This window comes from Dufourea novaeangliae, unplaced genomic scaffold (assembly GCF_001272555.1).
Source record: "Dufourea novaeangliae isolate 0120121106 unplaced genomic scaffold, ASM127255v1 scaffold55, whole genome shotgun sequence".
NCBI classification, from domain to species: domain Eukaryota; kingdom Metazoa; phylum Arthropoda; class Insecta; order Hymenoptera; family Halictidae; genus Dufourea; species Dufourea novaeangliae.
This window is the reverse complement of record NW_015373934.1, coordinates 1,528,317-1,545,688: the sequence shown is the minus strand read 5'-3', so window position 1 is coordinate 1,545,688 and position 17,372 is coordinate 1,528,317. Positions and strand designations below refer to the sequence as shown.

Sequence of the window (17,372 nt, the reverse complement as noted above, 5' to 3'; positions counted from 1 at the left end):
AAGATAAAAAAATCGCAATCACGGTCGTGAATGAAGTTAAATCACGACCGTGATCGTGATTCTACGATCACTGTGATAAATCACTGTTAGTGATGTTGCACGTCATCTCTAACTGAAACAGTTTTGTAATTTGATTATTTGTATGCAATCCTTTAAGAAATAGCAGTTTCTGAAATTGTCACATGCTTCTATATAGATGAAACTGTGCGTTCGATGTAGTAAGCATTCATATTCCAATCAAAGAATTTACAGAATAAGGAAAAGGAATCTGAAGTGATTTTCAATAGTTCCATACATCTTTATCTCGAATAATTTTCTAAAAGATTCAAAGTACTGGACATTTTTACACTTTGAATCTCATATCGATTTCTAAAATAATCCTAATTCGATGTAATATAGAACGTAGTTTCATGAGATATATTCGAAGTTCGCAGCCATTGGCTCGATATTGTCTTCAGTTTACAGTATTTTACCGATGACAATACCGATTGCCCAGGCCTCACCACGAGGAGGTTGCTGCGAGTGGAGGCCCAAGGCAAGTAGATGGAATCACAAGTTCTACATCTACCCACCTTTCACAATAAACCTTATAAATTACTTAAATCTTAACTATATAATACTACCGATACTAAAATCCCTCGGCGGATGACTTCTTTCTTGAGCCTAAACCTATAAAAAACTAAGTTCCCTCGTCGGTTGTCTTCGTTCTTCAGCTTAGAACTAATATTATCTTAATATTCTAATTAATACGAATTAATGCTAGTAATACGAAATAACAAATTTAACGCAATGTAGTCGCTAATACTCAAACGAAAGAGATAGACGGAATGGAAAAAGTTCCATCGATCATTTCGTTTGCGCACCTCATATACCAAGCCAAAAATTAATTCTACGATGAACCACGTTAAACTACAGTATGAACAAGTATCGCGATGAAAGTGTTGTCGCCAGAACCTGGTTTAAGAAAATAGGAAAGACGGGCGCAACCTCGCAAACCCGAATCCATCTCTCACTTTCCAGGCCCTTTGGGCTGGTCACCTACGTACCAGACCCGAGCACAGGTCATGACCAAGTATGGTAGTGCAAGCGAGATCCCCTGTAAAACAGAGTCCTTTTACGGAGCAGACTCCCGTCTACTCCGTAGGCGGGTACGTTGTACCCAGGCGCGCACGAGCCTTTACTCCAAATCCTACTTACCAGGCAAAGACTAAACACGTCCGATATCTGGCTTCTCAATAGAAACCAGAGGGATCGGCAAACAGTCTTAGTGCACAGGCCCACTGCCCGTACCATAATAGGTACAGACCCACTGCCCATACCCCAAGTCTGTGTAGAGAAATCAACGAGCAAAATGAATTAATAATAACTTGGTATGCACAATGGCTGATCACAATTTAAGTCTATTAATAGATAGACTAAAATTAATAATAAACGATGTGATGATGAATATGAATATAACAATGAATATCGAATTATGATTTAAGTTTAACTTACAGTAACTTAACGCAGTGGTAGACGCACGCTTTGAAGATGTAGACGTTGATCGATGTCTTCTTTCGATGGAATAACTGTTTGGAAAAATATTTTTCATTATACAATACACATAGAATACATAATATGCACAGTAAATAAATCACAGTAAATGAATCACAGTACATAAGAAGATAAATATCGAAGCCAATGGTTCTCGAACATCTGTAACATACAAGGGATTAGTAACAAGAGAGGGGACACAACAATATGCACAGTAAATAAATTGATGGTTGTCGAATGCCTGCAACAAACAATGGGTTAGTAACAAGAGAAAGGACGAGTATGAGACGCGCGACCACCCTCCGCGACGGTTCACGACAAAGTGAGGAAGCAAGCACAGACCTGCACGGGCTGGTACGACCTTGGTACACGGCGTACACGGCCAAGTCAATAAACTGGGTGACGCAACTCACTAGCGCGTTGGATCGACGGAGAGCACCGATACTCGACACGCTCTACCGTACTCTCTCGCTCGCACACCTCCCTCCCATAGACCATCGAAATTCCTTGGCACCCGTCAACACCGACGGAGAGCACCGATACCGCGGCTCGCTCTACCGCTCTCGCTCGCACGCCGTGACGTCACCCGATTCCCGGAATCCCTTTTCGTTTAGCTGAAGCACTCAATTTGTAGCTGACAGTACGTAGATTAATCCACTCTTATTGATAATAACAATAAACAACCAGAACACTGTAAAAATCGCATTTAATCGCGGAGTACCACTATTTTTTCGACTGGTGGCGCCATCCGTGGCGTAACGCTGAAACTGCTAGCCATATAATTGGTTATAATTGGATATAATTGGTTCCGGACCTGTATATACGACCGTGGTCGATACTCAGTCCATTTGATACGAGTATTTTTGTTCGATACCTACTTGGAATCGCAACAGTAGGTATCGATACCAAAAGTACTCGGTAGCGAAACAGAAGTACCGAGTAAAGTACTCGTATTTATTTGTATCAATTCATCCCTATTCATAACATAGATTCACCGTTCGCATAATGTAGAGGGCAGCAGAGAATCTCTGATTGTTTCCACGATCGGTATTTCAGAACACGGAACACAAAGTCCCAAAGGTATCAGGTCTATTCTATATCTCGTCTTTGGCAATCTGTGGCAATAGTGAGTCATATGTCAGATCAGCATGAACGACATAAGCGGGTTAGTATGTGAAATTGTTTTCCAAGCGACTAATTTAACTGTCCAGTCCTTAAGACATATCAAATTCGGGGCAGCAGTAAAATCATTTTGCCACTGAAACGTGAAGTGACGTAGCAGGACTCGTTACAACTGGATCGTTGCATTTTTTAGCGAAGAAGAACCGCGACTAGGTTAGACGTGTTTTTATCCAAAGTCCTATTATGTACGTTTCGGGAAAGGAATCGAGTATATGATGAAACCTGAGGAAAATAAGGGTTGTTTAATTGACAGATAACAAGAAGGAAACAATGCCATCCGGGTGGACGGTCGTGTGCCTGATCGGTTTGGCGATCGGGGCAACTAGATGCAGCGACATAACTTCACCAGTGTTTGGAGACGTACTGGATGGCATGCCAGCTGCATTCGGCGACTTCAACTCTGATGAATTAACCGATGTGTTTATGCTGCGGAAAAATGGCACCACCGTTGAGATATTCTTGGCCGCTGAACAGGAGCCACTATTGAGACCGAGCTCGAATCTGAGCTGTACTTTTCGACACATCGTGGTCGGTGTCGTGCCTGGAGATTTTGACGGGGACGTATTCATGGACGTCCTGGTTATTACGTTCGATACAAAGGAGAAATTGTCATATGCGTACGTGCTTTGGGGTGGAAATGGCCGATTGAACTGTACGAACGAAGATCATCCGTTGATAAAGATGACAGGCCAACCATTGGCGTTGGACTATAACGGTGACATGATCATAGATCTGTTCGGATTAGACGAAAAGAAAAGAAGGACATTTTGGATATTCGATCAGAGTAGGACGGCTCCCAAGGCCGTGCCCATCGAACCGTACGAGCGATCAGAATCACTTTCACCGATCAGTCAACCTCATTCTAATGCTTACTTGGATTGGAATAACGATTTCGTAGCAGATCTAGTGGTGACTACGCGCAAGTCCTTTGAGATTTGGCTTGGCATCGAGGAGGGTTTCAAGTACTACAAAACCATACCATTTCCTTACAACATATCGCCGGAAGACAATTTCCCGGGCGTAATCGGGCAAACTCTTTACCTGGACGTAGAATTAACGGGCAAGATGACCATGCTGTTGCCACTGTGTTTCGACAGCGCGTGCACAAACAGCACCATCATGATGTATTCCGGTAAATGGTACAATTTGCAGGTGAACTTCCGTGACGTGAACAACGTGCTGTGGGGTTTCGTAAACCCCGATGGGCGACGATACACCGACACGATTACATTGCGCGGCGGCGACTTCAACATGGACGGTTATCCAGATCTATTGGCCACGTTGAAGTCCACCAGTGGCAAGCAGAAGCAGTCGTTCTTCCTGGAAAACGTCGCGTGCGATGCGTGCGTCGGGTTCGGTCGAAAATTTCAGGTCAAGTGGCAGGCGCTGAATCCGTTTTACAACGAAACGGCGATGGCGGTGTTCTACGATTTTTATCAGGACGGTATTCTAGATGTGATATTGGTGGAGGTAGACAAAAGCACCGGCACTTACCGTACAGCCGCGTTCAAGAACAGCTTGGACTACGACGCGAATTTCGTGAAAGTAATGGTACTGACTGGCCGCAACAACAGCATGTACCCGATTTCCCCTGGATCCCTTGGTAAGAAGAAGAGAACTTACGGAACGAATCTCCCAGGTCCGTCGATAGCATATCTTCTCTTTTCTTGAACTTACCCTACACGACATTCGGTCTGGGTAGGACACCAAACTTCGTCGACGCTTTGACAATAGGGGTAAGCGAACAGGGGTATTCCTTTTTAATCTAATTCTGCTGCTTCTTCTTTTATTTTCTTCATTTTATTTGTCCACTTGACCCATTGTTCCTCTGTTCAAACAGGTTGGTGGCAAGTCTCGGGAGTGGCCACAGATCATTCCAAATTCCCAGATGGTCGTCATTCCGAATCCGATAGCGGAACCATGGAAATGGAAGGCGCAGCTATTCGTAACACCCAGTAAATTAATTCTGCTCAGCGCTGCCGCGTTGACTGGCACTTGCGGCTTGATATCATTTATTATCGTCGCTTTGTATTGGAAGGAACGCAGGGAGGACAAGATCGAAAGGCTGCAGGAGGCGCACAGATTTCATTTTGATGCTATGTAAACTATGGAAGCAGAAATGAGAGTGTCAGTTGTTCAATAGTCGTTAAGAAACGTATTTATTTAATCCCTCGACGTGTAAGTTATCTCATAAGTGGTAAATAAATAATAAAAATAATCGATCGATGGACTTCCGATGGATGGAAAAATGTGTAGCAGAAAGTAACTAAACGCGAGGAAGAAAACGAACACGGAAATGTACAGGAATGGTACGCGACGCGCGCACCGTTTTCGATTTCGTAGCGATTTTGGCAATTTGTACAGTGGCTCTGTACGTTCTCTCCCCCATATCGAATCCATACAAAATTACTATCACTGAGAGAATGGGCAATTCTGATTCTCGTTACCGCTGGACATAGTTAAAAAACAGGACTCGTCGGTGTATTATTTTGCATCGGCGGTGACCGACGACGTACCGAATCCGACGTACACTTGTATAATAATAGGAATATTTATATATTAACAAACCATCATTACCGAAGTGATTTCGGCCGCTGCGCTACCTTTCGATACACGCCCTCGGATCGTCGAGCTAACATGATTTTCGCTATTGGCAACGATCATTCTTTATGGCAGGGTTCAAATCGTTGAAATAGGGATGAGCCATTGCCTCGTCCGCTGACAATCGCAGCGCAGGATTACACACTAACAGTCTCTGAAATCAGAATCGAACAACCATTCACCACGCGTTTTGATTCAACTCGAAACGTTCACACGTTCGTTACCTGCAACAAATCTCTGCCCCTGGAATTGAGTTTCGGCGTGGCGTAAACCAATCCTTGCCCAGGGTGGTAGGGGGGGAAGGGTTTGTAGTCGGGAAGCGTGGTAAAGTCGGGCCACATTTCCTCGGTGGGCGCGCCCAACATCTTAAATATCCGCTTTAATTGATCCTCCACGTCTGCGCCAGGGAACAACGGTCTGCCCGCATTCGCCAGTTCTGCGAGCAAACGTCGATGAGAGTGAACCGACTAGACTGATTAATGCTTTCCTGAAAGTACCCTATGGTTGCTTACCAGCGAATATACACCCCGCGCTCCACATGTCTATAGACGTTGTGTATAATTTCGCTCCAAAAAGAACGTCTGGTGGACGGTACCATAACGTCACGACCTCTGCCGAGTAACATTTCACGGGAATCCCAAACGCTCTGGCCAGTCCAAAATCGGCTAATTTCAGCTCCCCGTTCTGGAAACCAATACGGAATCAATCCCCAGAGCCAGACATAACTGTCCATCCAACAGGGGTATAGTCCTACCTTGTTGATGAGCAAGTTTTGAGGTTTAAGATCTCTGTGCAGGACATTTCGGCTATGACAGAAGCCCAACCCACGCAGCAGCTGATACCTGGAATCATCAGACAGGCTTAGGTCGTTGGTCTTGGAAACTGGGACTGGTGAAAACATATCTTACAGAAAGGACTTGACTACGTCTAAATCTATCTCTCCGTTTAAGCTGTCGAAATACTTTTTCAGGTCCTGATCACAGTGCTCGAAGACCAACGTTAGTTTTCTGTCGCTGTGCAACACGTCGTACAGTCTGACTATATTTTTGTGTTTCAGTTCCTTCAGCAGGCAAATCTCCCTGAGCGCTGACGACGGTACACCCTGTCCAATAGAGAAAAAGATGTGTCTAAGCGTCGCAGAAAGTTCTAAGCATCGCTCGTTCAGAGTTATTGGCGGAAACTAGCGATGGTTAATCAAACCATTCGTTCGGACTTGCACTTCGTTGTAAGAAGCTTAAACAGTCCAAGCTGACTTTGGTCCGTAATGATCTTGTGTCACAGAAGACCAAGCCTGTTTCGAGATGTTTGTTGACAAAGCTACCGCTAGCGGAAACTCACCTCGTCGTCTTCGTCCAAACGTACTCTTTTCAGCGCAACGATTTCGTGTGTTTCGCGATTCTTGGCTTTAAAAACGGTCCCATAGGTGCCTGAAAAACACGGAGAAAATTACAACGGTAAGTCGATTTCGCAGGCGGTCGTGTAAACCCGTCGTCCATCGCGCGGTAGCTGTCAAACGAATGTTCGTCGGCGGTGTCTTGGTTCTTCGAACGAGAAGACGTATTCAAAACTCGTCGCTGGAGATACGAGGCGAAGCAACGGCGAGAAAATTCGAAACACGTACCTTCTCCTATTTTCTCGAGTTTCTCATACTTTTGCATATTTTTGGCGATTCTAGGAGCGGAATTGTCGCAGAGTGGTTAGCGCTGCGCTCGAAACGGTCGTGCGCGAAATCACATCACTGATACTGGTGGCGGCGCCACGCGGGTCGAACGTCGCCTCGTCCCTCCTCTAACCCTTCAACGAGATTTTACAACGCCACTGCTTTCGAACCTTCTTTTCCAGTTCGAAGAACAGTTTTCCCGTTTATTTCTTCTCTCTACCGGCGTATCGTCGATATTTCCCCAATACTCTGTCTCGGTCTTGTGCCTATGACCCTTTTATAGATACATAATATTATATGTATAAACGAACGTAATGAACATTGCAACGAAAGGCTGGGGTAGACACGATAAACGCGGGTTTGCAATGTTCAGATGCGTAGGCTGTCTCTTTCGCCACGATATTCATTAGTTTGCTTTCCTCGGTGAACTTCAGAGAGGCTCGGGCAAACGTCGCGTCGGATAACCATGATGTAACTAGGAAAAAGGGTCGTCGAGCAGTTCGGTAATTAAAGGCGGTCCGAACATTCCTTACCGAAAGAAATCCATATCGTCGATCCATCCATACCAGTTCCACAACAATCCACGAAATGATGCGTCCGATACATCAACTGTTCGGCAGCGTGATTCCCATGATCGCGAGCATAGCGATCTTGTTCTACGTCTGCCGGCGCGTAAGCTACTCGAACATTCTTTTCGCTAGTTCACGTGGTCAATCAGAGTCGAAACGAAATGGAAAAAAAACAGGTAAAATGGTAACTCGTCGGGTTTAGTTTTTAGCAGCGATAAGATTGCGACGCAAGATCATGACGGAGATGAGGGAATTCGCCTCGACCGTAACGTATACTCGAATCGGTGATCGATCGATCGCTGGCAGTTAGACGCATTAGGTGTAATGTTATCCGTGCGTGGGACAGGTTCGTCGGGCGCGCGAAAATATCCAGTACATCGGCGAGCAAGTGGTCAAGGGAATGGATGAGGTGCGTTTAGAGGCGGATTAACAATGGGTTTACGGACGTTTCTTGTATTACCTATCTCTACTGACACGCGTCGAATTGACGCCTGAACGGAATCGCGCATTTACTGAACTGTATTATTGTTTTTTAATTAAAAAACGGACTGAACTTTCCGGTAGACCTAATAATAGTCTCGTTAAATGGATAAAAGACTTAAAGGCGCTTACAACCAAAATATCTGGGAAGTGGTAGGAAAGAAATGTAAACGGTTTCTCTAATTGTCCTTCTAAAATTCGAAATCCATAAGAATGACGTCACCCGTAAACCTATTGTTAAGGTGAACATGAATAAATACGCAGCTACGCGAGTATAAAGCGTGGTTATAATTGTTTCAGATTGAAGGGGACGTAGGTGAGGAATTGCGGATCACCGATCGATTGACCGTTCAGAGTTCGAAGTTGGCCACGGTGTTACGACGATTCGCGGAGCTGGAAGAGACCGTCATAGAGGTATCGTTCAATTTTTTTTAGATCGCGACCGAATGGTTACTCGAGTACCATCTAATTACGAATAATTTTCCGGAGGGTCAGTTGGTTCGGATGGATCGCAACAGGGAGAGCGTCAGGATCGAGACACCCGAGAACGTGAACGAGGAGATCCGAAGGATCATCGCAGCTGTAGAGGAGAAAAGAAAGGAGACGCGAGAAGAGCAACGCGCTGGAGATACCAGAGACGGAATTGCTACGGTTCGCGACACCCTCACCACTCATCGGACTGCGTTGTCAAAATTTTCGACCTGTGGTCCACGGGAAATCGCGTTCGATCGACCTCGAACCCCCATCACGCCGGAAGTCCGACTTCTCGGCGAGCAGATGAAACCGACAACGCCGACGGCGATCGGTTCTGGAGCAGAGGCGAAACGAGAATCATAGTCGCCGAATTTAACACCATATTTTACCTCCGTCGAAGGAAAGAAATATACAGTTTGCCACGTTTATCGTTTATTTTTTCATCGTTGCTACACAGGTTGCGAGGACAAAAACACGCGAGCGCACGACTATAAATAACGACGATTGTTGTTGAAGTCGTAATTCGAACAGCAAAACCGAACGTTGTCGTTGTCGACGTGGGCGATGAACGAGAGGAAACAATGAGGGAAGAAAAAACGTATCCTGGAACGATCACGACGACGACGATGTTAAACGATCGGAATGGTCATGAAATCTGTGTACAAGACGGAAAACGGGAAAAGGTAGCTCTTCGAGGTGTTCGCGTATCCGAGTACTGGTTTAAGTGGCTTCCGGAAATTTCTAATAATTATAAATTTAGTCGAAAGTGTTATAAAAGTACTACTAAATAATATTTACAATTTTTTCTGAGAAATTGAAAAACAAATTAATTTTGTTTTACAATAAAAATGTTTGTTTCTTCTACTTATTTGAAAATTGAAAAAAGACGCCCATGTTACGGCTATTTTAGGCCTGAGGCGCCTTTAAGCCGTCTTCAAGGCATCATTAGAAGTCATGTGTTATCTGGGGATGTTATAGGGCAAGGGGTTAAGTATCTTGAAGTAGTTATAAAATACCAATCATTCCAATTAAATTGGGAAATTTGATCAAAAGTATAAAGCGCCATATGGAAAGCCCCAGCTGGAATACGACACCGAACACGGAAGCTACCTTAACCGGTTCGTTCGCGGGTATCCGATCGTCTCTTGACGAAACCGCTCCAGCCAACGCGATCTATCTCGTCGAAATTTCTCTTGAAGAAATTGTCGAAAGCCGTCCGATCGATCTCGTCGATGTTTCGCTTGGCGAACCGTTCGAGCGCCGACATATTGATCCGATTCACGATCGAGCCGCGATCGTTCGAGGCATCATCGAGCCGTCTGCTGCGAACAAACCAACGGATAGTGAATTCGAACGATTCGTCGACAAAACTTATGAAACTTTCCATGGGCGTAGCCAGGTTATCAATCAGGAGCGAAGGGGGCAAAAATATTAACCTATCGACTGCCACAGTGAAAAAGGCTGCACGTAGTCAGACACACTTTATTTTGGTTTTAAAGTCTTATTTCTTTTTAAGTTAATATTAAATATTACGCAAAAATTTTGTAACTCTGAGAAGGGAGGGGGGTGGGACAAAATCCAATTTTTTCCGTCCAGGGGGTGGGGCAAGTACATCCCCTGCCACCCCCGCGCCGTGGCTACGCCCATGAAACTTTCTTACCTGCCGGTTGAGAGTCTTTGGACGGGATCGAATGTTTTTCCAGAGTCGATCGCGTGGAAACGTGGATCTTGACGGGCACCGAGCCCGTCCACCGAGTCCCGTGGATCCGGTCCATCTTGAATGAAATTCGGAAACGATTAAGGGATGTCGCCCCCTCGCGTTGCTCGCATCGGTCGGCCTAGAGATCATGGTTCTGGACGTGTATTAAAACTACACAATTATTGTATGAACTCAGGATTCACCAATAGCAATAATGAGACCACATCTTCATAGTTTTTTTTTTCGAGAACGAGGCGTCAAATATATTGTTGCTATTCAGTTTTTATTTTATGAACAGCGAAGTGAGTATGTTGTAATTTTATTACCCGTGTATTAAAAACTACACGGATATATTATTTATATGCACGTGTAATCGAGATCTCTACGCGGGTCGGCTCGTCCACCCGACGAGCGAACGAAACCAACGCGAAGACAACGGAATATAAGAACAGGGAAGGAACGTTGCACCGATGGTGTGAATATATTCGTACGTACGATGTTTATTGCCTGTTGAAACGGATTCGATACAAAAGGGATCGACGCTGGACTCTTTATCGTCCGTTATACTCGGAAACGCTACGTATTCGACTACTTATATACGCAAGTATCGCCGAGCCCACGACGTCGGGTCGCGTTCGTTTACGGCTCGGCCCGCTCGACCGGCGAACGAGTCCCGTCGGACGGTTCGCGTGCGTCATCGAACGGGTCGTACCAGTTCGGCGATCGTCTCTGTCCCGTTTCGGTCTCGAACTCGCGTACGACACGAGCCAAATCCCGCACCAAATTCCCTCCACCGATCTGATCCAAATTCCGTCGCAGACCGTCCCGTGGATAGGTCGAGCTTCGCACCAGATTCCCGCCACCGATCTGATCCAAGTTCCGACCGAACCGATCGTCCGTGTCGCGCAGCAAATTCCCGCCGCCGATCTGATCGAGATTCCGTCGTGCGGCCAGCCATCGGGGATAATCGGTTGTCGGATATCCGGTCTCCCGTTCGCGCAGCCCTCTCCGCAACAGATTACCGCCACCGATTTGATCCAGATTTCGTTGGAGCCTCGCGGCACCGGTTTCCGAGTAGTCCCCGTCGCCGTCCCGAAGTTCACGCAACCGATTTCTCGATAATCGCGCGTGGTCCGCGGTCTCCGTGGTCGGACCCGTCATCGCAGCGAGTCCTTTCGACAGCCGTCGAACATCGAAACGATCCCGTGACGGGTCACCTTCGCCCGCAGCCTTTTGCTCCGTTGGACCTAAAATTATCGAACAGCTTTGCTGACCCGGTACCACCGATACAGTATCGGCCAACCGATTCCACTTACGAACGTGAACGAGAAGCATGGGACGACGGACGGACGAGCGATCGGCACGACTGATCGCGGTCACGCAACGACAAAACGTGTGGACAGTCCAGCAACACGGGAAAACATTTCGACAAAGCCACGAACGTGAACGAATGGAAGGATAGTTCGAGCTTACCGTGGTCCTGGATGTACGCGGCGAGTATCTCCGCGGCCGTCGGCCCGTAGATTGTTTGCCGCAACACGCTCCTTCCAGTCTGCAACTAAAATTACGGTCAACTGGGGATTCGTGCGAGTTTTGCGAACCTCCACGATAACTTTGTTCCTCGCTAAATAGCGTATGTACGGCGTCATACACGACTTTCCCAATGTCGACTCGCTTGTAACGATCGAATCTAATCGGAACTCGTTACCGTTTTTTTAACGAAACGTTTCGTGCTGCACTGAGTATGGTTTACTGTAGACCGATGGACGAACGATAATGACACGATTCAGGTGTGGGGGTGCGCCACGGCGGTACCCGCTATCGCGAAGGACATCCGTTTCGAGGATATGCGAGTAACGGTTATAGGTTAGGTTGTACGGTTTGGTTTGTTACGTGCTGGTCGATTACCGCGTATAGTGGAGGTATAGTGACTTCATAAAAGCAGCAGTCTTATTATATCTGTAGTCACTGGGAATCGTACTGTAAATGGCACTGTAAATGTCCCAATTTATACCGTAACCTCATTTAATCATTTCACGTGTTGTTCAACTTAAAAATCATCTCAGTTTGGAACATAATATTATTTAACATCTCTTTCGTTAACAAAAATTGTTTTATACATTAAATATGAAGGATTACTTAATAATTCATTAAAATTTGCGAGTAATCCCAGTGTTTCCATAACTGTTACCTCAAAAATAAATGTAATTCTTCTATACTTGAACGATTCATTTTATACAATAGACACAGGTTGAACAGTAAAATTCCAGCTCCTTCTTTAATCTGATTTCGCCATCATTTTCTATTCACGTAGTCGCGATATTAACCCTTATGAAGGCAACCGAGTACCCGAGTACCAATACCCATTTCTAAATACATACAAGCACATGTATTTCCTAGTTTTCACGCAAGTCAGAGTTGAAATTTAATAATAAAGTATTTTTCTTCGCAATTCTCTATACGTTACATTTTTGTAAAATAAATAAACCGACGTTATTAGAGACAGTAATTGGGACATTTACTCCAAGTGCGCGTGGCTCGGCGCAACAAGTTGACGAAGACCACGGAAAACAAACGGTCATCGAGCGCCCAGCAGCGTCCCAGCACGGAACCGCGAAATAGTCGTTCGAAAAATTACCTGTGCAGGTACGGCTGCCACCCAAGCGATCGCGATCGACCAGAGGAGGAACGAAGATGCGCAGTTACCGAGTATCGTCATCGCGAGTCCGTGAGCTGATCGAGTGTTCCAATCGGTCGAGTAACGTGTTCGCACGCCGAAAATCGCCAGCCGTGTACGAGTCCTTCTCGTGTTTCCCTTCAAATATATAGAGGACATCCGACGGTCAGGGGGTGAAGCGGCGCGAGAACGCACGCGCCACGGACGCGATAGTACGGAACGAATGACGACGCCGACGACGCCTCCGAATGCCATTATGCGATCGGCCCACCGACGCTTTTATCACGCCCGGCCGCAAATACTTATAGCCCGATGATGCTCCCGGGTCATCCCTCGAACGAACCAACCGACGCATAGTGGGCCGAATGACGAATCTAACTGGAAAAATATACTTTCTTTCTTAATCAAGCTTATAAATGGTTAGATCTCATGTCCTCAATTGTTACAGCTCGTTTACTTTTGTGCTCGTTCAAGGTGTGTTAGGAAGAATCATATATTTTATTATGGTACAGTAAAAATGGACTTTTCCAGTGGCTCTATTGAATACTTTAAGGTAACCCTACATAGAGTACTAGGAACTGTTTAATCTTAGTTGATATTTTATTAAAAATGTTCCTATCACAACTAATTCCATACTGCATAATGTATTGATGTTATGTGTATACTGGATTTATACCCGTTAAATAACTAAATAAATAAAAAAATATATAATCAATTTTAGAACTAACCGAAAGTTAACAGACCTTTTGACCAGAATATGTAACTGTGCGAACAATATTTCAGTTAACGTTGACTTTTATCCCACCCTACAAGAAAAAATATAAAGTGGTTGTAGCAGTGTCGTCCACGGAAGGGAATTTCTTTTTAGGGGTGCGTGAGTCATGTATACTGTGCCCCAATGCAATTTATGGTTGTGTCAGTAAATACACAAGGCTATATGAAGCCGTAATACTAAGAATAATTATATATAAAAAATTTGCATTGATTGTAAACCTGACTTGAAACTTTAAACGTGTTTTTCTAAAAATCACATTTTCAAAATCGGTGACCAAAATATCTCCAGAAGAAATATCTGATTCAGCTTTAGTAGACTCATTCTATACATAAAGATCTCGTGTATGATCGTGGCTTTTTGTATTTCATTGTGTAGTTTCTATTTTATAGATCACAAATGAACGATTTTTTTGGCGAAAATCGATACTTCGATTGTGAACAGCCATTTGTCCGCTGTTTCAAAATCGGGGACCAAAATATCTACAGAAGAAATATCTGATTCAGCTTTAGTAGACTCATTCTATGCATAAAGATCTCGTGTATGATCGTGGCTTTTTGTATTTCATTTTGTAGTTTCTATTTTATAGATCACAAATGAACGATTTTTTGGCGAAAATCGATACTTCGATTGTGAACAGCCATTTGTCCGCTCAATACTTTTGTCCCCCACTGTACATTTACTAAACTTCACGTTTCTACCGTGACATATACATTTACGAAACTTCACGCGTTTACCGTGACATATACGTTATACGTACATGTACATAGACGCACGAAGGGGTGGGCGCGTGCCCTGAGTAATTTGTTGCGATGATGGTCGGACGGGCGCGATCGATCTTGCTCGTATCTAGTGCAGAAAATAAATCCTGGAGGCCGTGAAAGGTAAAAGTGCGTGGCACGCGACCGAGCGTGTTTACGAACGCGTTTCGCGATTAGGATTCGGAGTACGATCACGAACGACCTGTCCGACGCATCCAAACAAATTCAATCGTGCGGAACGGGTTAACTCGGCACTAGCGTACGAGTGGAGAAATGTTCTCGCTCGACTAGGCCTGTGACGATACGGCGTCGGCCGAGTCGACCGATCGACGACGAATCAAAGTTCACCAGCAACGATTCCCGTCGACGGATTCTCCATCGTCGGATAAAACGTATACACACAGGACCGGTGTTTCACCGCGTGCAAGGGAGAACAACGACCGGTTTCTTGCCGTCCACCACGACCTCGTGGGTGGTTACATTTCGATAAAAGATTCCGTCGAATGTCACGGCGGAACAAAAGACACCCCTTCCGTGCACCTTCGAAAGAGATCGTGTGACGCTAATGGATTCTTTCGTCATGTCAGAGATCCGAGACGTGGGCACCTTGGTCGGGGGTGTTCCTTCCGCATTTTCCCGTCGAAATTTTCGCATTTGCGGTCTCCCATATAAGACCTGCGGTCCAAGGGTGAGATCGTTCAGTCGACCGGAGGTCTGCCCTGTTGCGAATCGGTTGCGGCATCTCGCGATACACATCGATCGCGTATAGAGAAACATGAAGATCTTGTTCGTCTGCGTAAGTAACGAACAGCCCGGGACCATCGAATATCGGCGTGCACGATCGTATTTTCTTGTATCAGATAATGCTGCACAAGCTATGCGTCGCGGATTCATCGTCGTCGGTTCTGGCTCGATGGCAGGAGGAGCAACGCTGGCAACAGCAGCACCCTACACACGTCGAAACGTCCATGGAACGGGACGACGAGACAACCTCCAACCAGTTGTTTACCTCGTGGAACGGAGACTCACCGTTGCTCTACGAAACGGTGGCTACGGATCAAGAGAAACGAGTCCCGGTATACGTCGGCCCTCGGACCGAACGCGAATCCTCCCCTTCGAGAATACGTCTGGTGACCAGAGTACGTTGAAACGCAGCCAGGCTATACTTTAGCTGCTTCTACTTACGGGCCCGCGCAACTACGGTATCAACCGTACCCTGACGAGCAAGCTCGGCTTCCACTAGGGGAAGAAGTAACGTACGGGAAGGGCCTTCTACCACTTGGTATCGGAAACTATTGAAATTTATGACTAGACTGCGGATTTTTATGCAAAATCACATTTTAGGGGTGTTGTTCATAAAGACAAAAACAAAAGTGGACATTTCTTTCATTCTTTAAGTATCTTATTGGGCTCTAAAGGAAATAGAGAACTCGTTGTATGTGACGAATGTTTCGTACTTCATCATATTTTACGGAGACCTACAGGCTATAAATCCATAAAATCCGCAGTCTATTTATGACAAATTAATATTTCTTTCAGTACTCGGTAAGAGGCCCTTCTACTACGCCACTGTTTTCCCTAGCGGAAGCCGAGTTTGTTCGCGAGGGTACACCAAACACCTTCCCGCCTAATCGTGCTTCGGGTATTGTTCACAGTCGGCCTGCTCTTGCGAGTCTCAGTACGACATCAAGGATCTCGGGGAGGGTCATTATCCGAGATACTTGACCACGTCACGCTGCAAGCCGAAAACCTGTCAAAGCAAATTTCACGCGTGCAGGTTGATCCACTATATGGTAACGCAGCTCGACCTAACCTCTCCTTCCATACCCCTCCTCCCTTACTGCCCGCTGTCCGAACGATCTCCTCACGTCCCATTCTTTTTTTTCTTCATTTTTACGTAGGTACACGTGTTGAAGCAGCGCGAGATGAACAGTTCACCGTCCGAGGATCGGTACTCGGAGGATGCCGCGTTGCTGGAAACCCCGCTTCCAGAATCGCTTCGTTACAAGTGGCAGCTGAAGCCGATGTCGGTGGCCGTCGCTTGCGTGTCAGCCTTGCCCAACAGACGAAACTGATCAGATCCGAATCGGCTACCAGCGCCGAAACGAAGCCATCTTTGTATACCTACATCTCACGCACCTTACTTCCTCCACCATCGATATACTGTAACGCGAGAGCTTCGTCTGTTCTCGGCTCTTTTTCTACTTCGATTGATTCTCCTTCTTCTACTTCTTCTTCTTCTTCTACTTTTCCTTCTTCCTCTTCTTCTGTCAATGATGCGTCTAATAAACGATTTCCATAGACCACGTTACGCAAAGCGAACCGTCTTTCAACGTTCCTTTCCTCGCTCGCTAGTTTCATACATACCCCGACGAACAAACTCGGCTTCCACTAGGGGAAAAAGTAACGTAGAGAAAGGACCTCCTACCATTTGGTATTACTGAAATTTATGCCAAATTGACATTCAATTTAACATTTATTTCACTACCTGGAATAAATTTACCAAGTGGTAGAAGATTTTTCTTCTACGCTACTTTTTCCCCTAGTGGAAACCGAGTTTGCTCGACAACATACTTCGAAACACGCGACGTAAACGACCGCGACTGTTGTGGACTGGCGCCTCTGCAACAATTCTTCGAATTATATCTCGACGTTGTTACCGCCGTAAAACGTGCTAACCTCTAATTCGATTCCCGAGCGATGCATTCTTCACGGTAGATCCTCGGAGAATTCCCTTTAAGTGCATCGACACCGTGGATGCAGCAAACATACCGATGAATGCTCGAATCATGGAAAAAAGGGATCGAGATGATCGAGGGAAAAGAATTATGGACGGTGGTTGAACATGGTCCAGGGACGGCGTGTGAGAGTAACAGCGAAGAACCTCACCGTCTGTCCCATCGAATAGATTACGCGCGATAGCAGTTATAGACTCTCGAAACGATATTTACAATGCAGTCCATC

The 17,372-nt window shown here is 45.6% G+C and overlaps 5 protein-coding genes across 5 annotated transcripts; 3 read left to right on the top strand and 2 right to left on the bottom strand.

The window, feature by feature from the left end:
- The first annotated feature begins 2,676 nt into the window (after positions 1-2,676).
- On the top strand, positions 2,677-4,840 carry LOC107195176 (T-cell immunomodulatory protein). Its single transcript, XM_015584965.1, is given in 4 exon segments — positions 2,677-2,868; positions 2,969-4,372; positions 4,375-4,451; positions 4,556-4,840. Coding segments are annotated over 3 exon segments (1,728 nt in total). The 5' UTR covers positions 2,677-2,868; positions 2,969-2,985; the 3' UTR covers positions 4,820-4,840.
- A 515-nt stretch (positions 4,841-5,355) lies between these two features.
- Positions 5,356-7,053, bottom strand: LOC107195175 (cyclin-dependent-like kinase 5). Its single transcript, XM_015584963.1, has 7 exons — positions 6,938-7,053; positions 6,655-6,743; positions 6,225-6,418; positions 6,071-6,158; positions 5,829-6,000; positions 5,541-5,752; positions 5,356-5,470 (listed from the first exon to the last, which is right to left on the bottom strand). The coding sequence occupies exons 1-7, from the start codon at positions 6,972-6,974 to the stop codon at positions 5,363-5,365; spliced, it is 900 nt and encodes a 299-aa protein (XP_015440449.1). The 5' UTR covers positions 6,975-7,053; the 3' UTR covers positions 5,356-5,362.
- Positions 7,054-7,567: 514 nt separating this feature from the next.
- Positions 7,568-8,862, top strand: LOC107195173. Its single transcript, XM_015584960.1, has 4 exons — positions 7,568-7,648; positions 7,874-7,954; positions 8,326-8,439; positions 8,521-8,862. Exons 1-4 carry the CDS (start codon positions 7,568-7,570, stop codon positions 8,860-8,862), a joined length of 618 nt encoding a protein of 205 aa, XP_015440446.1.
- A 1,975-nt stretch (positions 8,863-10,837) lies between these two features.
- LOC107195172 lies at positions 10,838-12,976 on the bottom strand. The gene is made up of 3 exons (XM_015584959.1): positions 12,837-12,976; positions 11,672-11,756; positions 10,838-11,445 (listed from the first exon to the last, which is right to left on the bottom strand). The coding sequence occupies exons 1-3, from the start codon at positions 12,915-12,917 to the stop codon at positions 10,838-10,840; spliced, it is 774 nt and encodes a 257-aa protein (XP_015440445.1). The 5' UTR covers positions 12,918-12,976.
- Positions 12,977-15,183: 2,207 nt separating this feature from the next.
- On the top strand, positions 15,184-16,483 carry LOC107195171 (prothoracicotropic hormone-like). Its single transcript, XM_015584958.1, has 4 exons — positions 15,184-15,204; positions 15,269-15,484; positions 16,064-16,201; positions 16,310-16,483. The coding sequence occupies exons 1-4, from the start codon at positions 15,184-15,186 to the stop codon at positions 16,481-16,483; spliced, it is 549 nt and encodes a 182-aa protein (XP_015440444.1).
- Positions 16,484-17,372: the final 889 nt, after the last annotated feature.

What these genes read in the sequence shown, in the direction of transcription:
- LOC107195175 (XM_015584963.1), bottom strand. Translation starts at nt 6,974, where the DNA reads ATGCAAAAGTATGAGAAACTCGAGAAAATAGGAGAAG. An exon ending in ACTCGAGAAAATAGGAGAAG is followed by an intron (nt 6,744 to 6,937) that starts GTACGTGTTTCG and finishes CGTGTTTTTCAG; the next exon opens with GCACCTATGGGACCGTTTTT. An exon ending in AAAACTTGCTCATCAACAAG is followed by an intron (nt 6,001 to 6,070) that starts GTAGGACTATAC and finishes ATTGGTTTCCAG; the next exon opens with AACGGGGAGCTGAAATTAGC.
- LOC107195173 (XM_015584960.1), top strand. Translation starts at nt 7,568, where the DNA reads ATGCGTCCGATACATCAACTGTTCGGCAGCGTGATTCCCATGATCGCG. An exon ending in TGTTCTACGTCTGCCGGCGC is followed by an intron (nt 7,649 to 7,873) that starts GTAAGCTACTCG and finishes TAGGTGTAATGT; the next exon opens with TATCCGTGCGTGGGACAGGT. An exon ending in TGGTCAAGGGAATGGATGAG is followed by an intron (nt 7,955 to 8,325) that starts GTGCGTTTAGAG and finishes TAATTGTTTCAG; the next exon opens with ATTGAAGGGGACGTAGGTGA.
- LOC107195172 (XM_015584959.1), bottom strand. Translation starts at nt 12,917, where the DNA reads ATGACGATACTCGGTAACTGCGCATCTTCGTTCCTCCTCTGGTCGATC. An exon ending in TGGCAGCCGTACCTGCACAG is followed by an intron (nt 11,757 to 12,836) that starts GTAATTTTTCGA and finishes CCGTAATTTTAG; the next exon opens with TTGCAGACTGGAAGGAGCGT. An exon ending in CGCGTACATCCAGGACCACG is followed by an intron (nt 11,446 to 11,671) that starts GTAAGCTCGAAC and finishes CGATAATTTTAG; the next exon opens with GTCCAACGGAGCAAAAGGCT.
- LOC107195171 (XM_015584958.1), top strand. Translation starts at nt 15,184, where the DNA reads ATGAAGATCTTGTTCGTCTGC. An exon ending in TGAAGATCTTGTTCGTCTGC is followed by an intron (nt 15,205 to 15,268) that starts GTAAGTAACGAA and finishes TTCTTGTATCAG; the next exon opens with ATAATGCTGCACAAGCTATG. An exon ending in ATCAAGAGAAACGAGTCCCG is followed by an intron (nt 15,485 to 16,063) that starts GTATACGTCGGC and finishes TATTGTTCACAG; the next exon opens with TCGGCCTGCTCTTGCGAGTC.